The sequence below is a fragment of the Triturus cristatus genome, chromosome 9 (genome assembly GCF_964204655.1).
Source record: "Triturus cristatus chromosome 9, aTriCri1.1, whole genome shotgun sequence".
Classification (NCBI taxonomy): Eukaryota; Metazoa; Chordata; class Amphibia; order Caudata; family Salamandridae; genus Triturus; species Triturus cristatus.
This window is the reverse complement of record NC_140592.1, coordinates 901,903,947-901,927,898: the sequence shown is the minus strand read 5'-3', so window position 1 is coordinate 901,927,898 and position 23,952 is coordinate 901,903,947. Positions and strand designations below refer to the sequence as shown.

At 44.9% G+C, this 23,952-nt stretch overlaps 1 protein-coding gene across 1 annotated transcript in view; it reads left to right on the top strand.

The window, feature by feature from the left end:
* Window positions 1-23,952, top strand: part of PAPOLA (poly(A) polymerase alpha) — an 868,351-nt gene that overhangs the window by 107,108 nt on the left and 737,291 nt on the right. The window contains exon 7 of the mRNA XM_085626434.1: window positions 6,702-6,813. Coding sequence (XP_085482560.1) covers window positions 6,702-6,813 — 112 coding nt within the window. The remainder of the gene's footprint in view (window positions 1-6,701; window positions 6,814-23,952) is intronic.

The window sequence follows — 23,952 nt, the reverse complement described above, 5'->3', positions numbered from 1 at the left end:
TGCAAGGCTATGGGAAGAGAGGGATTGGGCCCACTGCAGTGTTGGGAGGAGGCCTTGTGTCCATGAAATCAGGTAGAATTGGCTTTAGGTTACCCTTGTGAATTGTGCATATATGCAACTTCGAATTTGATTAAAAAAAAAAAACACAGGCATTCACTGAAAGAAACAAAGGAAAAAGTAATGTTAAAATAAGGTTTTAGGATAAGATATTAAGATATTAGCTTAAATAAATATATATTCACTGAAAGAACCAAAGGTTAAAGTGAAGTTGTAGTTAGGCGTTGAAGTGATATTAGTACTAAGGTTTAAAAACTGTAAAGGCACTAATATTAACCAGTTATACTTTAAAGAACTAGCCATAACTTGCACCCCAGTCATGCACTGCTTATGACCATTGTTCCCAGTAAGCTGTGCAGGCGTGCAGAGCGTCTTTTCCATGCGCGCAGACAGGCTTACAAAGTGCGCACGTCTCTGCTTAACAAGAAATTTAGACCATTCACCAGCCACAGCATTATAAATGGGAACGCCGTGAAAACTACGGTCTTCTAGCAATGTGGAGATGCAGGTGCTCTAAGAAGGGGTGAAACAACAACAAGGCCCCTTTAACAAGCAAATGGTCTTTTAAAGACCTGTGAAGTACTCGGTTGTGGCTATGTGTGTGCCGGGGAATCTGTCTCAGCCCGAGCTGACACACAACAGGTGGGTGAGGGGGTGGCGGGGGTGAGGGGTGGGGTTGGGGGGCTGAAGCCCTTTGAGCCCAACGGGCATTGCGCGCCTGATGTACATGTTACAAGAAACAAATCATTTCTTGTTTCTTCTCAAACTACAGCTTGTTTGCACTGAAGAATCGGAACTGCTTTGCACTAGCATTTTTATACAATGCACTGTAAACATGCCGGTCCCTATAATGCAGGCCATGTTTTCTCTTTCCCTGTGACCCCTTGCCCACTTTCCACACCCACTATACATTCAGGTATGGAACGGCCCCTGTTTGAGGTTGCTAAAATTAAATAATGAAACTGCAGGGTTTTAGGATCAGACTTCAATTCAGGTAAATAATGCTTTTTTTTTTTTTTTTTTTTTTTTTTTTTACAGCTTTTTGTAAATGTGATTTTTTTTTTTTGTTTCAAATGATTTATGATGCATATGTCGGATCCCAAACTTCTCTGTCAGTTTTAAAATGACCATTACAAAATCCTTCCCCAGTTTAGGTGGGTGTCGACAGTTACTGTTGGAAATTCCCAAACATATTCAACTAACATCAAGTAGCATATCACCACAAATAGTGTAATTCCCTTAAAATATTTTTCCATTTTATTAGACAAATGCAGGAATTAAGACCTGCTTTACTTTGAAAGGCCTACTGAATGCTATGAATGTGGATCTAACATTTGGCCAGGAGCAGGCCAATGACATGTAAGCAATGGATCAACCTGTGAGTAGGTGATGTGTGCTCCCTGCTTGAATCGGCAGGGGTGCATTCTGCGCCTGCTGAAGGAGCCTGGGTTTTAACAAAAGCATGCACAGATAACAACTATGCAAGTCTGACTTTAACACTACAAGTCTCAGGGTAGCTCTTTCAATTTGTGTCACTTTGGCCGAGTTTAAGATCGGAGAGACAGCTGCTGCTAACATATTCGAGCACCAAGATAACTGACTTTACATACTTTGATAGGATCCACAAACTGATGGAGTCTTCAGACCATCACTCAAAGAACAGGAACCTCAACTAAACTACTGGAAATAGTTGACCTGTATTCACTAGGATACTTTGAACAAGATGATTAACGGGTAGCTTGAACATGATAAATAGACTAATATATAATACATCCCAGAGAGCCACAAGACAAGGTAAATAAAAATATATAAGGATGTCCTAGAGTAAGGGATTGTGCAAGGCCCCTTCTAAAGAGACATGCATCCGTATCCAAATGACATGGTGCTCTACTTGCCTGGTGGTAACTTTTGATGCTAAAACAAAGACGGGATGTTATGGTGGAGCTTGAAATTACACCTCTCACAACTCACATCAGCAAGCACACAAATTGTTCATTAATGTCTGTTCAGTATCCAACTCAGCAGTAATCGTTAGTTTTCTACAGCACAATACGTCCTCTTTCTGTCTTCCTAGAGGGTGTCAGCAGGGACATCATACGAATTCTGGGGGCCCTGGGCCAAACGTATTTTGTGGGCTGCTGTTCAGAACAACTTTGAATTTATGATCCATTTTCAGCACTTTCGTGCCCTCTTTAGCCAGGCCACTGACAGTGGACAGACTCACTGGTCCATATTCTAAATGTGTTTACATCTAATATTTAGGGATAGTGAGGTGCGTTTTCAATATTGTAACAGCTGCAGTTCACTAATAGTACTGCAAATAATATCTGACATATGAATGTGAGATTCTACTTTGATCTGAAAATTAAACGTAAACGCATCATTTCTCTGCAAAATGTCTGTTTCAAATACCGTTTTCCTTTCATTTATTTTGAATAGGTGTGATGTGTGAGTCCATTACAATCTGTGTAAGAATTATTCAGAGTCACTAGAGCAAGACTCTCTGCAGAACCGACCTGGCTCTCGCAGGGGGCCCCCTGAAAAGCTGGAGTCCTGGGCCAGAGCCCACTTGGCCTATGGGTTAAAACGTCTTGAGTAGATTATAAAAAATGAAATGGATGTGAGATAATGCTCAATATTTTTTCACTGAGTATCCTGATAAATGTATACAAGAACTACATTTTATCTTTCCTTTCTCAGGTTTGCTGAGTGATATTGACACATACCACCTGCCTTTCTTCAATGCCCAACCAATAGCATGCTTTGCATTATGTGGCTTGTCAGCCATGTTCCAACATTTCAGTCATCAAGTGCAGATTGTGAACCAGGATTCAGTACTTGAACACTATCAAGTCTAAATCAAGAACTAGACTGGAGTAGAATCACTTGGTTATACTGATGATGACACAGGCCTATTTCTTAAATATCAAAGTTGACCGTGGTATAATTTATCAGCACTGGAAAAATGGCATGGATCAATAAAAGAAGCAAATATGTGACACATCTAGTGATGGCGCATTGACTTGTCTGAGCCACCCTTTCCCACAGTCTGTTTGGCCTAGATGGGCACATTTCACACACTTCCTCTTAGCAAAGACATTAATCATTACATTGTACATCAAAATGTAACTGTTATGTAATTGTCAACTTGCTAAATATGTTTTCTTGTACAGTCTTCGAGTGATCCCCCACCAAATGATCAGTGCTCCAATCAAGAATATTCTGTAAAATCTTATAATGGTGCTTCCTTCTGAGTCTTGTCCTTTTCTAAGCCTGGGGTATAGGTGCAATTAGAATAAACAATGAATGTCATGATGATCTGTCTCCACAGTGCAAGACTGTCACAAGACCCTGTTAATTAGAGCTATATGTGTGAAATGCACTTGTTCTCTATCTCATTGCAAACAAGTTTTGAGTGGTAATTGCCATGGATTTATATACTTGCAGGCTGCACTCGCATACTTGGTGCACACAGCCTTGGCTGCAGCGCACAGATCTTGCACTACCGCACACAGAGGAAAGAAATTAGAGGGAACATTGCTCGTGACGCGTAGATGCTTTCTCCTAAATGAAGCATGAATTGGAAATAGCAGCTTCTAGAGTGTCGTGGTTTTCTCTAAATCTGAGTGGGTGTGTGTATATATGTGTATATATATATCTATCACTGCACCAAGGTACGAAGTACAGCACTCGTGGGGAATTTTAACCAGATTTATTTGGCTTAAGTTAACACAAGACGCGTTTCGGCGACTGCCTTTGTCAATTTTCCACTGGGCAGCATAGTTTAAATACAAAACTTTGCAGTGATTGGTGATTTGGCACTCCATTGTACAAACATCAAAAGAGGACTTGATAAATGCATCCAAAGAAAAGTTTCGCCCATCTTTGAGCATGCAAATATAATCATACGATAAATTAATTGTTAATAAAGACATTACATAAGCATGGAATATGTATATATATATACACATGTCGATATCCTGTTATTAAATCATTTAAACAGATTATTTAAACAATTAAGCCCTATATGGGCTGTCGTAAGTCCGAACTTGTAGGTTTCAAAGACAAGAAGATCCAAGTTGATATTACGTGACTATAAAGCCCACAGATGGGCATTTTCCATCCAACCTGGTCTAATGGTTCCAAAATCAAGAACCCCGTACACAGAAAAAACAACCCACTGATAGAGCACCAAATCGGGGCAAATTAATTACCCAACAAAAATGATAATGAGGAGGCTATTTACAGAGACAATAGATATGTGAAAGTTGGAAAATGTGGGAGGAGGATGCAAAATCCCGCTTGGCCACCGTAATTTCGGAAAAGATTCACAATTACACTTACACTGAATAATACATATAGACATGCTGACAGATTTTTCTCCAGATATTATGGATTAGAGATGTATGGCTAATTCCTCACTGCTATTGATGCCCTGTGGTATTTTTGTTTGTAAAGCAATTATAAAACGAGACTCCAATCTACGGAGTTTGAGAAGTCTATCTCCTCCTCGAATATTGATGGGAACATGGTCAAGACAAAAGAAACGTAACAGATCCCTGTTACTGCCATGGTGACTTTTGAAGTGACGTGCCACTGGATAATTGACATCACATGTGGTGATGGCTCTCTGATGTTCCAAGATCCTGATCTTAGTGGGATGTATAGTGCTCCTAATATACCTCAGGCCACATGGGCAGGTTAGGCAATACACCGTGTAAGGAGTATTACAATTCATGAATTTTTGAATTCTTTTGGGGGAATTGAGGCCTGGAACCTCATACGTTAAGATCTTTTCACTATTTTTGCATGCCTTGCACTTCCGGCATGGGTAGAATGCCTTGATAGGACCTAGACGACAATCTTTTCTTTGGGTAGAAAAATGGCTTTGCACCAGATGGTCTTGTAATCTGGCTTTCCTAAATGACAATTGCGGTGCTCTGGGTAAATCTTCCCCAATCACCGGATCGGATTTAAGAATGTGCCAATTTTTTCTTCAGTATCTGTCTAAGGTCATTGTGGTTACTAGCATAATTGGTAATCATTCTACAATCCAGATTAGGAAAAGATGTAAGTTGTTCCTTTTTTTGTTTGGTTGCAGAAAAACCACTTATGAGTTCGATTCTATGTTTTGTGTCTACCTTATATCTGGCACTCCGTAGAGTGGCCTCTGAATATCCCCGCGTTAGGAATCTAGCTTCACTGTCAGCTGCAGCTGAGCGAAAATCACATTCTCGGGTACAGTTTCTTTTAATTCTTAATAGCTCGCCATATGGAATGCTGTTTCCCCAGATGGCAGCTATCAGAATGCAGAACAGAATTACCCGCCGTTGGTTTTCTGTGTAAGGTTGTACATAGTCTTCCATCAGAGACCAATACCTTTAGATCCAGAAAATGTACAGACACTTTGCTGATTTCACCACTGAATCTGAGGTTCTGATCATTAATGTTCAGATTGCTGACAAATTCATTGGCAGATTCTATGGTGCCATTGAAGATGATGAAAAGATCATCTATATAGCGGTTCCAGCTGATTAAATTACTGGTCCACATCTCATTGGCATCTGACCAGGCCACCTGCCTCTCCCACCAGCCCACGAAAAGATTTGCGTAGCTGTGGGCGAAGCAGGTGCCCATGGCTGTGCCCTGTAGCTGTCTGAACAATTGTTCCTGGAAAATATATATATATCCATCTCTTTTTGGCATTGTGAACAAGGCTATGGGAGGTAGCCAGAAAGCGTGGATGTTTCCTGAATAAATTTCAGAACTCCTGCCAGAGTGCCGATGGCATCCTTATTAAGGATTGCTGTTTTCGTGTATATATGTAGAAGTGTGTGTGTATTCGCACACTATCCCACGAAAGGGCCAACCATTATTGCTTACAGGATCTTGGATATATTGTACAACAGTGTTCCCCTTTCCTAGTTTAATTGTTTTTTATGACGGGGTCAGACATCCAGCCTCAATGCAGCTTGATCAGCAAGACTCCGAAATAGCCCAACTTTATATTTGTCACTGGTGTTGCTACAATTGTTCACTATTTTCCAGTACCTTTGACTGCAGTGGCATTTTTTAAATGTTTTATGCCTGGCAACGAAACCAATTAAAGGAAAAAAAAAGTCAATTTGATGTATTGCTCTTGAAAACATTGCATTGTTTATTAAGCTCTTTGGCTTAAAGTCTAAATTTCGAATTATTGCTTAGCTTTAGGACAAGGTGTTTGAGGTACATATGTTTTGGTGGGAGTTTTTGGCCACACTCGCGCTGGTCTGGCGTTTGTCGCCTTTCTCTTGCGACAGTTTTGGTGATTGTGGTGCCTGCTACAGATATGGAAAATGAGTAGGGAATTCAGGATGAGGAGTACTTCTAACAGAGCAGTACCCACTGCCCCATACCCGCAGCCATCCACTGCAGTTTTAATTCTTCAGCAAGCACATAAAAGGTTAAATCTTCTATTCTGAATTTACCTTGTGAAGTTCAGGTCCGTACTAGTTACCGCATATTCTACTAGTTTTCCTTTTTACTTGACAAAATGGTAAAGTTTATTTATTAATGTTGCTTTGGAAACAAAACAGATATTTTATTTTTCACATAAGCCCTAAACTGCAATTGCTCCAATTTGAAATACTTTTTTCTGTTTCCAGATTGATATTTTGTTTGCAAGGCTAGCTCTACAAACTATACCAGAGGATTTGGACCTGAGAGATGATAGTCTACTTAAAAATTTAGACATTAGATGTATACGAAGTCTTAACGGTATGTATGTTTTTTTTTTTTACAGTTAAACATTCATGAAAACGTACTTGTAAGTTAATGATCATCAGTTGTACTTATTTATTTAGCTTGTGGACCTCTGTAAAACCTTTATCAAAATGCTACTTTGTGACTTACAGGAGTTTACCTTTGTAAAGGAAAACAATTTTCTCATTTATGCATCTGCTTCTAAAACTCTTAAATGTTACTGTGCTCCATACTGTAATGTTTAGATTAGTTTGTTCATAGTAAACCTTTTGTTATTTTAAATTAGACTGCAGTGTACCGTGAGCAGATTTCAAGACACATTCCATATTCGTACATTATGTATCAGCATCATCAGTAGGGGTACAATACAAAAATCAACATTTAAACAGATTCCTTCCAATCAGATACTTATAAAGCAACAATACCAATACATTTCAGATCATCCAGTGCTGGTTTGAGGTCTGAGTAACTCAGCTAAACAAATTAGAGTAAACCAATTGTAAAGTCTGTCCAGTAATTAGGAATAACTTGGTGGGTCCTGCAGTGAGCATTACTCTCACACAGACTATTCAACTTGAAGATGAGTACCCTGGTCATTGCTATCCTCACTGCTGTACACAGATGGCCTCCACTTCAATCTTAGCTTAGCGGCCATTCTAACCTTAAAATATGTTCTAGGGCACTAGGTAAAGAAAACCCTCCAGTAGAACATAACCTGTTTTTTATTTTTAGGTCGAGGACTACCGGTCTGCCGAAAGGCAGAACCGGAAGTCGGAGATTTAATGACTTGGAGAAGAGGGGCTTGATCCAGCTCCTCTTCTCCCCTGTTCTCCATTGGCTGGCCTCGTAAATGCTGGCCAGCCACTGGAGAAGAGGTCAGTCACTCCGATCAGGCCCCGTCCTTTTCGGATCGGGGGGCGTGGTTTTTGCGAAAAGTCTCAGGGAGGAGACAACAGCAAAACACGCCCCCGAATCCGAAAACGACGCTGCCTTTCTCCGAGGCATTTCTGCTCTGCCTCGGAGAAAGGCGGTGGTGTGTGCTTGCTCTTGTTTCTGCTCTCCTCGCTGCTCCCCCTTACATACCCCCACTTCCCATTGTCCCTTTCCTTCTCCCACGAGGGCTCCACTTCGTTTTCTGCCAGCTGTCCCTGTGCGACTGCCCCCCCCCACCTACCTCGTGACTCCCCTTCTCTGAACCCGTAATTCATGGTATACCCGCTGTGCACTGATGCCGCCCCCCACCAAAAGAACCCACGTTCTGAGGCTGCCACATATGCCTCCCCTTTGTTCTGTTCGAATCCTCCTCGCTTCCTGGTGCGCCTCTGTGCCCTCCCCCTCACTCCTGGGCTCGGGCTTTTGTTTACGAGTCAGACGCTGGATGGTTTGTGGGTGATCAGACCTGCTCTAGAGCTTCTAAGAATTTTGACGGCAGTTTCTTATTTGAGTAAACACCTTCCTCCCTCCCGATCACCCCTACCCCTCTACAGCCTCATACTCATCACTTCTCAGTTTCTCTTTCTCTTAATTGCTTTCTACTGCTCTTTGTGCCTCGCTCTTTTGTTTAGCCACCGAGTCTCACTGCGTTTCTCCCTCCTTTGTTCTTTTTCGCTGTCACACTTTACTTTGTCTCTCATATTTTTTCTATCACGTGCTCCTTCTTTATCCATCTTTCTCTTTTCATCCATGCTCCTTTGTCTCTATTTTGCTCTATCTATTTCACTTTTACTTGCTCTCGCCTGCTCTCTCTCACCTTGCTGTATCTTGTTTATCTCTTTCTCTGCATATTTCTCCCTTTTTCATTCTTTCTCACTCTATCGCAGTATCACACAGCTTTAGGAGCCATAGCTATGTGGCACCCACCCTCTGCACTGAAACGGGCCGCTGGTGAGCGCAGCCTAATTTTTAAATTGCCAGTGCCAGGAAGCAAACTATGATGGAAGTTTGTTCAGATACAGCGGATCGGGTGCCAAAAAGCATTATGAGCCACAGTGAACGAGTCCTGTGCAGAGTGCTGCTGCAGCGCACTACACACGCTGTTTCTTCTTCCCTGTCCTGTCTGTCTCTGAGGCGCATGCCTGCACACTATGCTGGGGGCTGGCGAACTTGTGGAGGAGACTTAGGTCAGACGCAGGTTGGTCCAATACGGGACACGTGAGGAGGCTTCTGCATGATAGGAAGAGACCGGCTATGTACTCGCACTGTCACTGGTAGCGCTCAACTACCAATAACAGTAGTAGCTGCTTGTCGCCAGGACTAATACCCCCACCCATGACCTGGACTATTTTTAGCACAGTACTAGTAGTGCAGCATAACACTACGCGGCACTTTCTAAATTCACCAGGCAGCCAGTGAGTGACCCTGCAGCGTGTGATGCTTTTTCCTGCACAATGGAAACAAGGGGTGAACCAACAGCGAGGCCTCATTAACATGCAAATGGTCTTTTTAAAGACCTGTGGAGTGCTCAGGCGCGGCTTTGTGTCTGGCCAGGGAGTGGTCTCATCCCGGGCTGCCACACACGACGGGGGGGGGGGGGGGCTGAAGCGCTTTGAGTTCAATGGGTGTTGCGCGCCTGATCACGGGTAAATGCGGGAGAGAACGGGGTTGTTGAGCAGGGCCGGGCTGGCTTGCCCGGGCATCGGGCGTTTCCTGTAGCAAAAGTGCTTCACAGTTAACCTCCCCCATGACCCTCCAGCTGGTCCGACATAATTGCCAGGCCTACTTTGGGGTTCCAGTTCGGCCCTGTTGTTGAGTATCCTACCCAGGGCTTTAAGTGGGATAAAAAAAATGGGTGGGGGTGGGGGGCGGTGTTGCGCGGGGTCTATCGACTTTTATTTTGCTGTCTCTTTTGTCATTGCATCCAGGCATAATGATACAACAAGTAACATGATACCTACAACAAGTTAGGACTATTGGCTTTGTCAATCGTTGTTAGTTGCATAAGATAAATTAGCAGTAACTGTGGCTTGTATATAATATTGAAAAAGCATCCACTTGAAGCCCTAGTGACACCACGACAATGTTACTGCTCCTGAGTTTCATAAAGAGACAACAATATAATCATGCAGTGGCCGAACTCGACAGATACTTTCTATGGCAAAATGAACCCCCTCATTTTGTTCATTTTTAAATTAAATGTTTTAAGAGTTACCACTTTATTCCAATCAAGATGGCTTCAGGTGTGCAATACGTTTGTCATAAGTAGGACTGTTAGCGCTCTAGTTGTTCTTTAGAACACTCTGGGAAGCTGCAGTAGAACACAAAGGAATCAACTGACCGTCTCTGCCCTTGTTGGATGTACATGTTTTACTGAGAATGTCAGACTTCATTCTCACATGACTGAGAAAGATAATGTGAATTTACAGAAAATATGCTCTCAGTTTAGCTTATAGATCACCTTCCAAACCTCTGTGGGAAAAGCATGAGAAAATAGTTTTCTCTCAAACATGATTAATGATATCACAGCAGAAGGGTTTTTCACATGGTAAAATCACCTTAGAACACACCACAATTCCTAAAATGAGTATGGTACCATCAACAAATGATTTATAATGTAACTAAAGTCTTAAAACCTTCTATTAACTGCAATGCTTTTTAATGAGGTGCTATCATGTATATTGGTCCCAAGATGGCTGCCAACACTTCTTGGATGAAGGTACTGACAGCCAATCAGATCTCACGATGAGATGTGTGGTTAGGCTCCGCCCAGATATATCTATCTTTTTAACTCTAATTTTCTCAGGAACTACTGAATGGATTTACACCATTAGGTTATGGTTATATAATATACACCATTTTAAGTAGTACTACACTTGAAAGCTGGAGTTTATTTAATGCATCTTTAATCTACATATACTAACTTCCTATATGCTAAGTATTCTATATACCTTCCATGTACTTATAGATCTGTATATTTATTACTTTTCTTTTAATTCAACATATCAAATGCACTACCCTATTTCTCGCCCTATACCTCTATCAATATGTCCTCTACTTCCACTATTTCATCCCAAACCCTATAACACTACTATGATCCCCCTAATAACCCTTTCTAGACTCTTCCTTACTCTACCCCCTCTTGTAGCAGTTAATACCTCTTTTACTATTCCGATTTCCCCCAAAACAAGCCTTCCAAAACCCTTGTCTGACTAATCCACCCCCTCCACATCCCTTTTACTCACCCCAAGCCTCCTCCTACTGCTGTGAGCTCCAAAACAAACCAAACAAAAATGAAGTCTAAATCCTTCCCTCTTCTATCTCTCCACTATTCTTTTCAATCCAGATAACAGACTAACATGTCCGCCACTAAAATTCATATCATATTTCATTATACTAATTTTCCACTATTACTTTATGGGTTGTGAAGTAGAGTGCTACTTGCCGAAAAGCTCCTGGACGGCCTCGTCAGGAGTAGTAAGAGCCATATAAATGCAATTACAATTAAATATCATCTCCAAGTCCTTCCTAGAGGCCTGCAGGGCATTTTGGAGGTTGGTTTCCTTGATATCCATTGTGCAGTGAGATCCTTGAGCACCCTGGAGTGTGCTTCCTGAGTTTGATGCAAGTAGAAGCGTACCTTTGTCTCTTTTTGCACTGGCTCTTTTGATATATTCTACGAGATATCAACCCAGAAATATTGGGTTTTAAAGTGTGCTATTGCTGCCACTCCAAATCAGTCTCTAATGTGCACAAAACAGTGATCCACTAAGCATTGTACTGTAATGCAGAGGTCACGTTCTTCGCCCATGATATCGTAGACAGAGTTTTGAAGAGCGTCAGGCGGAGTCTGACGGAAGAGCTGCTTATTGCAATCGGTGGACGCGACACTGTCCATACCAATTAAGGCTTAAGGCTTGAGGCCTTGTGCTGGTGTTCGAGTGCATCCCTTTGCTACGGGCAAACTTTGGAGCGTTAATAAATCGGCGGCAGCCCTGCTTCCGAGTATGAACCAACCCCGTGAATCTAGGGGGCCACTGAATGGGTAACTACCGAGCCGACTATGTAGAACGCTGGCTTATGGATTTAGGACAGCTTCCCGCTTGCTGAGGCCCATACTGGGCTTGGAATAATTTTGCAGCAGCAATCAGTGCTGCCATTTGTGGCACAGGAAACTACAGTTAACACAATGCCCCACAGACTTATAAGAGCCGCCCATCTGGGGGCGTGGAATACAGCATTTAAGTGGAACTTCTACCAAAGTGTGCGTAACTTTTCCTGCCAGAAGCCTTTGCCGGCGAAGCGCGTCAGGCGGAGACTGACGGAAGAGCTGCTTATTGCAATCGGTGGATGAGATGTTGTCCATACCAATTAGGCTTCAGGCCTCGTGCTGGTGTTAGAGTGTATCTCTTTGCGACAGGCAAACTTCGGAGTATACATAGTCCTGGCTTCCATAAATGTTTTAAGTGTAAGGCCTGTAGGCATGGCAAGAACACACAACAGGTAACTTCCCCTCTCCTTAACAGCCCTTGGAAACTAAGAAAACCTCTAAATTGCAAGAGTGACTTTGTTGTTTACATTTTGAAATGTTCTTGTCCTAAGATGTATGTAGGTAGTACCATTCATATGGTTCACATACGTATTTTGCAACATCTTAGGGCAATAGGCAGCAATGACAAAAATTATGTAGTTGCCCGCCATATGAACGAATTCCACAAAGGCAATACTAGTGAACTAGTATATTTTGCTATTGACCAAATCCCCAAGGATCAAAGAGGGGGTGACGGAGAAAGGAAATTACGGAACTGGAGTCTAAATATATACTGATGTTTAATACTAAAAGTCCACATGGCATGAATGTTGAGGAAGATTTACATGTACATTTGAAATAGAGGTATCCATCTCGATCATTTTTAGCTTTTTTTAAGCTTTATCATATTTTAATTTGCATTAAGGCACAAATGAATAGATAGCTTCCTTTATCTATTAATTTGAAAAGTCATTGTCATAAGGAGATTTTCAAATATTGATAGGACACAAATAATAAGTTTATTATGGATTTCTCTATGGTAAAGTACTGTAATGCACTAGCACTTTGTTACTATACTGCGGTCTTTGCACATAAAAAGGCATTTGCACTTTATTTAGCATTGTTTGCGCGTAAGTTTGCACTGAGCAAAGCACTAGCACTTTATTATTTTTATAACCTCTATTGAAATGAAATTAATCTGTATTATGAAGTACGTGTCCTACAAAGATATCACTATGTGTCTTTCTTTCTCCTTTGGTTTGGATGTCAAGGTCCCAACAGTGGATTGACATGAAATAGTCATTGCGATTTGCCCGACCGAAACAATGAAAGATGAAAAAATTGAATTCGGGATAGGGGCACTCGCCCAAGGAGACTCTATAATGACTTTACAATGATTATGAACATTGGATTATACGAGCTTTGTACTGCTGAACCAATATTTTAATGCACTTGTGTTTCAAATAATGTCGCTCTCTCTACTCTCTTTAAAAGAATGCTTTGATATATTAAATATTGTGGGCTTTTTTATAATCAAATTTATTTGATTTTCGTGAATTAAAGCTAATCAGGATAAGAGAGAGCTAGGCACTATGCCAAGAAACAAACTACTGTGTTTTGAATCGGCATTACATGAAATAAGTAGTAGTCTGTTTTCCATGTTCATTTAGGAATTAATCATGTGACTCTGTGACTTAGGTTTAAATGTAATTGATTTGTTCGCGTTAAACTGTGTGAGCAAGGCAGTTGTGCCGAAACGCGTAGCGAAAAAGAATAAATACCCAAGCTGGATGGCTGAAAGCATCTCCAGTGTCGGTGTCCGATTTTTAAAGAAGTGTGGTTTGGTTGGAATATATATATATATATATATATATATATATATATATTCACTCAAAAAACCATAGGTTTCACACATGTTATAGTTAGCTGGACATTTTACTGATAAAAAACCAATGAAATTCCCCCGTTATAGTTAGTGCAGGCAACTATAACTCACGCGACCGCAATCCTCTGCTGATGCTAATACTGTATTTAGACACTTATTTGCCCATGTCTTCTTCCATTAATTTTTAGCTATACATATATTACAAATATTTTTTTTTCATAACATAAAGACACATATGTCATCTGCAGAAGATTGCGGTCGCGTGAGTTATAGTTGCCTGCACTAACTATAACGGGGGAATTTCATTGGCTTTTTATCAGTAAAATGTCCAGCTAACTATAACATGTGTGAAACCTATGGTTTTTTCAGTGAATTTGCAAGGTTTTTTAAATGCTAATTCCTAACTATAACGTGTGTGAAACCTATGGTTTTTTAAGTGAATTTGTACGTTTTTTTAAATGCTAAGTTACTTTACGCCATTCGTGGCGTTGCGCGCCCAGTTAACGCAGTTCGTTCCGTGCGCGCACGGTGCGCTTTGCGCACCGCGCGCCCACTTTACGCAGTTAGTGCCGTGCACACACGGTGGTCACGCGGTGCGCTGCGCGCACCGCGTGCCCACATTATGCGGGATGGGCCATGTACGCACGATGCGCTTCGCGCACCGTGCGCACATGGGGGACATATTATGCGCATCTTTTTGAAATGTATTCTTTGTTAATTTGATATGTGTAATATGCCATGCACTTCGGGCACCATTTGCACACGCGGTGGCACCGTGCGCACATGGGGGACATATTATGCGCATCTTTTTGAAATGTATTCTTTGTTAATTTGATATGTGTAATATGCCATGCACTTCGGGCACCATTTGCACACGGGGTGGGGAGAATGTGGATAATTTTTTTTTTTAAATAATTTTTACCGTACGGCGAATTTCCGAAAAAAAAAAAAAAAAATTTTTTTTTTTTGGTCTTGAGGGTTGTTTGGGGACCCCTATATCAATGCTGGGTGGTTAGGATGTGACGAAACTGCCTCTTTAGCCATTTTTTGGCTTCGTTTTTGCTGCCCAACTCAGAGAGCGAGAGAGAAAATGGCGGCTGCCGCTTCCTGGTTTCGACCGATTCGAATGTTTACTAAGATCTAAGAGCCAATCAGAATCGCGCACGCCACCGTACGTGTACGGTAAGCGCACCGTAAGCGCACCGTAAGCTGGCTCAGATATATATATTGATTTAAAGGCTATTTTCTCAGAATCTACTGAACAGATTTACACCAAACCTACAAAAGGCACTTCCTTGACCTGAGGACTAGCTCTCTGCCAAATTTCAAGTAATTCTGTTCAGCCGTTCGGGCTGTAGCTGTGTCTAAAGGTCCTATGGAAAAATGCATGGGAAAAACGCGTTTTGGGACCCCCCTTTTATCTCAGCCCCCGCTTGACGAATCCCCCCGAGACTTTCAGGGTAGGAGCGGAGCGTAGCGCCCCACCTATTTTGAAAAATTCGCGAGGATTCGTCGACCGGCGCCAAAGTTATTCAAAATAGAATGTTGCAGATTTCCTATGGAAAGAGGGTCCTAACTATAACTACCTACTGGCGACCGCCAGTAGGTAATATATATATGTGTGTGTGTGTGTGTATGTGTGTGTGTGTATATATATATATATATATATATATATATATGTGTGTGTATATATATGTGTAAGCCTGGGCGTAGTTCGCGTAATAGCGCTACGCGAAGTGCACTACGCCAGATACGTGTAGCACTAGGCGAACTGCGTAGTGCGCTGTTCGCGATGATTGCACAGTGCCGGATGCTTGCCCGCACTGTGCAATCATTGAAAACGGCATCTTGCACAGTGCGAGCTGTCATTTTCTGCAGCTCGAGTAGATTTTTACTCGATCTGCAGCTTTCTCAACGCGGACTGGTAGTTTCTCATTGTGAGCGGTCCTGAGCATACGCGACCACTCGCAATGAGGAACATTGACCTCCCCGTGTTGAGAACCTCGCCGGGAGGTTTATTTTCCACGCTCTCGATCGGCACCTTGATGTTGCTGATCGCGACCGAGGAAAAAGTCTCGCCGGGATGTAATTTTGCTCGCGGTCGCCAACTTGATGTTTAGGACCGCCAGCGAGCAAAAAATGCCAGCTACACTATGCGATTTTGCTCTGTGCTACGTGCAATTCGCATAGCGCAAAGTAGCACAAACTACGCAACCTTCGCTAGCGTAGTTGTCCGCCCAGGGTTTATGTATGTGTGTATGTATGTGTGTGTGTTTCTCCAGTATTCGGGTATCTTTCATAGATTCACATGCCTGAATCATTCCCCGTTGTCTGAGTGGGAGTCCCACAGTACATAAAAATAGCAATATATATGCATATAGAAACCATATCATAGGTAACCTAGAACCAGGAAGTAAAGTAGCCAAAAATCAAAAGGGAAAAATCCTCCACTTTCATGACTCGTCCAAGTCATTATATATAGTCCAAAATACAGCCAATCAGGTGACAGCACCACCCAGAATGTTCTCCTCAGAGGCTCAGGCTCTCAGATTTTCTACCGCACGTTGTGTGAAGGGAGTCGCCCTGAGCTCTGCTCAGTATTGCCCTGGTTTCTTCAGGAATTCTTCATTTTATGATGTCTTCTTCAAAGAAATCTCTTGACCATGTGAATCTTGTGGGAAGCTCAGACTGTTTTCAGAAGATCCCCACAAGAAGTGCATTTACTGCTTGTATACTGACCACCAGGTGAGAGACTGCAAGATCTGCAGAACTTTCCCACAAAAGACTCTGAGGGACAGAGAAGGGCGGCTACTTCTGTGGCTACAGAAGATTAAATATCAGGACAATCCCTTGTCTGAAGTTGGGAGTATTGCCTCTGTCCAGACTACTTCCTCTAGGAAGAGGACAGCTGACACTGATTTATCTTCTCCTGGGGCTAAGGTGTCGAAAAACAGCACACTTCTAAGAGTGCTGAGCTGCCTTCTACTTCAAAACAAGCTCTTCCACCTTCTAAGAGTAAAACTCTTCTTACTACGCCCCGAGAAAGACTGTGAATTCTCAGACTTCTAAACAAGTTTCTGAGAAAGATTTACCTCAGAAACGGGGTCCCTCGTCGACGAGCTCGATGACGAAGCCTACCGTCGACGCGACGACGTCTACTACTACCTTCTTGTCGCCGAAGCCACAGATGAGGTTCTCGGCATCATCATCGCCGCAGCTGGTATCGGTCTCCGTGAAGCCAGTCTCGTCAGAGGATTTGGGAGACCCAACAGGAAGTATGCTGGGAACCGTGGAATTTCGGTGTTGAAATGTTTATCCACTTTGTCTATCACCTGAGTCCAGTAAGGCTGGACATGTTCACACTCCCATAATAGGTGTACCAAAGTACCTAAATGGTCGCCGCCCCGCAAACATGTCTCCCCCCGCGTATGGTCCATTGAGTGAAAACGCTCCGGGGTATAATACCAATAGGTTACTACCTTTTGTGAGGGTTTCAGTGAGCCCCATGTGATAAGTTGAATGTCGGGCCCTATAATATATCCCCTGCCACTCTTTTGAATGAGTGTTCTGCCCCGTTCCCTCTCCCAGCGCGCCCCGCCGGAATTGTAAGTGTGAGCGTGTCTTACCTGTAGCATCTTGTACAAGTTGGAAATTAGCTTTTTATCTGACGTGCGTGTAATAAGTCACCGCTCATAAGGGGAAAGACGTCTGTCGGCCTCAGAACGGGCCTGATCATGGAGCGCCCAGTGTCGTGCTTGTAAGTACCGAAGTCTCTCCGTTTCAGGTAGCCTGTATTCCTGTTTAAATTGATGGAATGGGATGACTCCTTCAGCGTCGTAGATATGGTATAGGAATCGGCATCCAGCGGGCCTCCATCCTGCAAAGGCCACCGTGTCCATGTCCGGGGCGAAATCGGGGTGGTCCATCAAAGGTGTGATCGGAGATGGGAAGGTGGTGAGTTCGTACTTAATATTAGTAAGGTCCCACACTTCAAGGGGGTCTTGCGTAATATATGAGGCGCATGAGTTGGGGGGGACCTGTGGCTCTTGCGTAGGAAGGGGATTTCCTGCAAGGGTCTCGCTGCTACTGCCTGGTCTTGAAACAACCAGTGTTTCTCTGATTCCCAGCGACTCCACTCAACCCGATGCCGCAGTTGGGCTGCTTGGAAGTAGAGCTGGAGATCAGGGATCCCAGGGATCCCAAGTCCGCCTCCTTCCGGAGGGAGTGTTGTTCGTGTCTGCTACATACGTGGTTTCCGACCATTCCAAATGAACTGAGCAAGTTCTGATTGCGCCTGCTCTATCCAGCCTATAGGTGGTTGAGAGGGATGGTGCGAAAGAGATAGAGGATCTGAGGTAGAATGGTAATTTTGACCGCCGCAATTTTGCCTAGCCACGAGAGAGGGTAATGTTTCCATTGACCAATTTCTCTGCAAATCTTCTGTCGCAGATGGGCATAGTTGATAGCAACTACTGTCGGAAGAGAGGAAGCCAGCTGGATCCCTAAATACGGGATCGTGTCCACCGCCCACTGAATGGGAATTAGACTTTGAAGATGTTCCCGGGTGGATTGCAACAGGGAGAGATCTAGAGCGAGCGATTTATCTGTACTCACCTTAAACCCTGCAGCCCGTGCAAAGAGGTCTAAGTCTGCTAGGCATGCCGGTAGCGCGCTACGTGGGTTAGATAATGATATCAAAACATCGTCTGCGTATAGGCTGATCATATGGACATAGCCACCAAATGTAATCCCGGTAATCGCTGTGTTTTGCCGCATCCTCTGAGCCAGAGGTTCCATATAGACTGCAAAAACAAGGGGCGACTGAGGGCACCCCTGTCTTGTGCCACTCTCAATGGGGAATCGGGAGGATGTGTGGCCGTTCACGCGGACTGTAGCTGTCGGGAATTTATAGCAATTCAAAATGTATGTGCAGAATTTCTCTTCCATCCCCATCTGCACCAAAACCTGCTCCAAATAGGGCCAGTGAACTCTATCGAAAGCCTTTTTGGCGTCGATAGCGAGCATCATATACTCTCCCTGCGTGCGTGAGGCTTTCTCGATGAGATGTAGGGCACGTTTCGTGTTGTCAGAAGTTTGGCGTTCAGGGATAAAGCCTGCCTGGTCCGGGTCAATAAGACCAGGCATATGGGGTGCAAGGCAGGCGGCTAGGATCCCAGTATATAATTTAAGATCTATATTAAGAAGAGAGGGCGATACACTCCACATTTGGTCTTGTCCTTCCCTGGTTTGGGGATCAGCGCTATGGAGGCCTCTAAGAGATCCCTTGGGATCGCCCCGGGTTCGGCTAAGGAATTAAAGCTGGGTGAGGAGGGGCGAGCAGGGCACAAAACTTATTATAGTAGCTGAAAAGCCATCCGGTCTGGGGGCTTTTGCTGTCTTGAGCCAAGCAATGGCGGCAATGACCTCTTCCGTTTGGATGTTTCTGTCCAGATAGTCAGCCGGGCTTTAGTCACCGCCGGCAGGGTGACGGAGTCAAGGAAAGCGGCCCCATCGGAGCTCTCCAGCGGGGAGCTAGTGTAGAGGTTAGCATAAAAATCGCGGAACGTCTTGGCAATGTCTCCATCTTCCGAGATGCGTTTACCATCCTCTCTGCAGATCTCCCGTACCCCCTGCTTTTGTCGGGTCTCGCGTAACTTGTGGACGAGAAAGCGCCCGTACCTGTGGCCCCCTGTATAGTAGGCAAGTCTCAATCGCAAAGCTGCAAATTCCGCTCGATCCTGGTCGAGTGCCGCGAGTTGTTGGCGCACAGCTTTAAGTGGATGCAACACTCGATGGGCTCCCGTTCTCTGGTGCATCTGCTCCAGCTCCTTAGTTTGTTGAGTGAGTTCTTCCTGCTTACGCCTGCGTTCTACATTATCTGCGGCTGCGATGGCTATGAACTGTCCCCGAACGACCGCCTTTAGACCTGCCCACTGTGTTGCAAGTGTTGTGTCGGTGTTGGCTTTATGCGAGTAGGTAATTGGTGATGGAGAGCTGTATATTCTTGACTACTTCCTCGCGGTGCAAGAGTGTCTCTGAGACACCATACCCTGGAGGGCCGTGATATGGGTGGGAGGACAAGAGTGGCGAGTACCGGTGCGTGATCTGTAAGGGAGGCAACTCCTATTTCAACCTCTGTCGCAAGCGCATGTACGGGTGTAGTTGGCAAGAGATAATCTGGCCTAGCGTAAGACTTATGTGCGTTGGAGTAATAAGACTATTCTCGGCTATGGGGGTGAAAACTTCGCCACAAGTCGCATAACCCTAGGTCGTGCAAAAGTGCCAGCCCTTCTACAGAGTGTGCGCCCGATTGATGAGTGCGTTGACTAGATCTATTCCCCCCCCCCCCCCCCTGAATGATGCGGTCTGTAGTGGCTGTTGCTTCGGTGAGGACAGAGTGCAAGAATTGTTCTTGGCCCTCATTTGGGGCGTAGGGAGAGCCAAAAGTAAAAGTTAAGCTACCTAGGGCAAATCTATAAGCCAGTAGCCTGCCCCTAATTTCTGCCTCTGGGTAGGACCTCTCCTTTAAACCGCTGCGCCACTAGGATCGCCACCCCAGCTGACTTAGTAGGGCCTGAGGAAAAGAATTGTATTGGGAATTTCCGGGACCTGAGGCAGTGGCAATCCCTGGCTAAGAGGTGAGTTTCTTGTAGAAGGCAAAGATCCGCTTGAGTATTTTCTAGGCATGACAGGACTGCTCTACGCTTCACCGGATTATTAAGACCCTGTACATTTAAGGTTAGTATGTTAAGCATGTTGGCAGGCATTCACGGTAATCAAGAAGACCATAGGCAAAGCGCTGAGTCTGGTACTATAGAAGCGCGTAGTGATCAGTCGACTCAGGGCGCCATGGTTGTGTGGAGCTACGCTAGCCCTGAAAGGAAAGTGGACATGGAACACTGGTTTCGCTCAAAAAGGCAATAATAATAATTGTCCATCTATCGGTGAATGGAAATACGGCAGTTTGGGGTAATCGACCAACTATTGGAAAGCCCCTCTCCCGCCAACGACCTGGGCATTAACAAGTTAGCCAGCCGGCTAATTGTAGCTACTAAAGTCAGCCAGGTTGGGATTTGGTCAGTTCCGCGGAGACAGTTTCAAGAGCTGACTGCCGGCCCTTCATTATTTCCGCAGCAGGAGGTTTCGTGGGACGGTGTCTTCGGCCTTGCTGGCGCCATCGGGGCTTTGTCATCTGCATCAGCTTTGGGCTTCTCATCCCTGCTCTCCTCCTCAGGGGGTTCCACTCCCAGCAGCCTACACGCCTCCGACAAGGAACATATCTGGTATAGTTTGTTGTCCAAGCGAAACACGAATCGGAATGGATGGCCCCAGCTGTAAGGAATATTGCGTTGCTGAAGATGCCTAGTGATGGGCTTGAAGGTTCTGTGTTTTTGCAGGGTGAGTGTGGACAAGTCCTGGTACAAAACCGGCGTGTGGTCGTGAAACATCAGGGGATGCATTTGACGTGCCTTTCAGAGAATATCTTCTTTGGTGCTGTAGTCCTGGACGCAGACTAGTATGTCCTGCGCTGCCGATGGGGCTTGCGGAGGGCCAACTCTGTGCGCTCGGTCTAAACGCAGTTCCGTCTCAAGAGATCTGCCCAGAATGTGATTGAAGAGCTCCTTCGAGGATCTGAAAAGGTCCTTCGAGTCTTCGTCCATCTTCACTCCTCGGATCTAGATATTGTGGTGCCGGGAGCGATGTTCCATATCTTACGGGTGTGTCTAGAGATCAACCTGCTGATCATGAATCCTGAGGACCTCTTGCTGCAGTGCCGCCAACTCCGTGTCCCTCCCGTCACTTTTGTCTTCCAGCTCAGCGACTCTCTCACCGATGCCATCCACTTCTCTGTGGACCTCCCTAAGCTCTGCTGTGAATTCTTGTTTGAGTGTTTGGATATCCTCTCTCAGGGCAACAAACATCGACTCTAGAAATGCCTTGGTGATCGGTTCTGCACCATCTTCTCGCTCGGATGCTGGGCGGGCAGCACCTGCCGCCATGTCAGTAGTCTGTTCACCAACTTGTGCTTTCGCAAACAGGTCCTTCAGGGTCTTGTCTCTGCGTCCCCTGGAGGTGGAAATATTGCGCCACAACCAAGTCTAGTGAAGCCCTGAGTTGACTGTGCCCTCGCCAACATTCCGACTGCACCACTTTCAGGGATGCCTGGGTCGTAATGTCTTACTCCTTCTCAACACGTGGCGCTTGCGGACGTCGTGACAAAAGGCAAACAAGTTAGTGTGCTATAGGGTCAATGCGGTCACCTGTGGGGAGCTCAGCCCTCTCTTCCGGAGGCTGCTCCCAGGAGGTTCAATGCTGCGGTCCTTTGCTATCGGGCACTTCGGATCACAGCCGGCCTTCAGTGACTATCTAATTCGCTGCTGCTGCCCACCACAAGGACGCGATTAAGCAGAGGCACTTGCCTGAACCGGTCCTTTGCCGCCGTTATTTCATGTGGTTTTTCATGGGAGCGGCCCTCTATCCGCTGGGCCCCGCAACCGCCGACTATGGCGCGGGGGGGTGCCACTAGGCCTCTAGGACCCACCACCTGCACTCAGCCTTTCGGCGCCTCTCTGGCTGGCCCCCCCGACAGTCGGCATATGCTAAAGTGGTTCCGCAGAGACGGGGTGTCTTCCGCTCACACTCCGGGGCTTACCCGGCAGGGAGGCCCGGATCAGCTTGCTGCGTCCCCTCACTCTCCAAAATGGCGGTCGCATCCGTGTTAGCAGCACCGCTGGCTGGAGTCTGTTTCTTCACCCCCGACGGGGCAGGGGGCCGTCCAAGCGCAAGGGTACCCCTCTCGCTGCTCCCCCCAGATACGGTCGATTCCTATTGACTTTATTTGGCAGGAAGGACTAAAGGTTATGAAAGCTCCTGCTTCTATTCCTGTGATCTTACCCCGCCTCAAGAAGAAATACAAGGCTCCAAACAATTCACCAGCATGTCTGATAGGTCAGCCAAAGGCAGATTCCGTTATCCCCCAAGCAGCTGAACGTCGAGCGTGGAATCCCTCTTCTCCACTGTCAGCTCCTCCTGATCGGGATGGGTGGCGTCTGGACGCTATTGGAAAGAAAGTTTCGACCATGGCAGCAACAACTGTCCGTGCAGCTAATTCACTGGCCATCTTAGGGCGATATGATAGACAAATGTGGTCGGACATTTCTCCTTACATCGACATGTTGCCTGAGCCCTCTAAGTCTGAGGCGCTGAAAATCCTTCAGGAGGGTGAACGAATCTCGGCTGAGATTGATTCGGCTGTGGATGTTGCGTCTACAGGTTTTCGACAGCTGGCAGGTGCCGCAGTCCTGTGGCGGCAGGGTGGCTGTAGGCTACATCTTTTCACCAGGAGGTTCAGGCTAAAATAATTGATATGCCTTTAGACGGCGAGTCTCTTTTTGGTCAGCATGTGAACGAGGCCCTCCAGGCCATTAAAAAGGATACCGAGACAGCAAGATCTCTCAGTACTCTTCAGTTTCGGAAGCCGCCTTTTCATGGGTAGAGGCCGTGATCCTTCTCTGGTCGAGGAGGCTATAATCAGCAAAGACAATATCCGTCCTATCAGAGTAACCAACGTTACTCATCTCCGTGTCGACAATCCTTCAGGCAACAACCAACTACCTCTTATTCACAAAACAGAAGAAAATCTTCCTACCGCGGACGTGATAAGTCTAAAAAGCAGTGACAACTGCCACCTGCTCTATCGCTTATCCCCTTTAAAAGTTGGAGGAAGAATATCCCGTTTATACTCAAACTGGTCTGCCATAACAGACAAATGGGTCTTGGACATTGTGGCCAGAGGTCATGTTCTAGAATTTGTAAAACTTCCTCCAAATATTCCTCCTAAAGGACCACCTCACCTCACAGAGCTTTTTTCCCAAATAAATTTGATGTTACGAAAGGAAGCGATCGAGGTAGTTCCTCAGTTGCAAAGAGGAACTGGTTTCTTTTTCAGATTCTTTCTAATATGCAAGAAATCGGGGTAATGGCGCCCCATTTTAGATCTTCGCTCCCTCAACAAATATCTAAAAAAGTTATCCTTCCGGATGCTTACTCTTCAAGAAATTCTTGAACTCCTCACAGCGGGGGATTACATGACCACCCCCGACCTCCAAGACACTTATTTTCATGTACCAATTCTCCCCAGACACAGAAAGTTCTTGAGGTTCAGAGTGGCTGGCAGGGACTTCCAGTTCAAAGTCCTTCCTTTCGGACTACGTTCCGCACCCCGTGTCTTTACTAAGCTCTTAGCACAAGTGGCAGCTCACCTTCGACTGGAGGGAATTCAAATATTTCCTTATTTAGACGATTG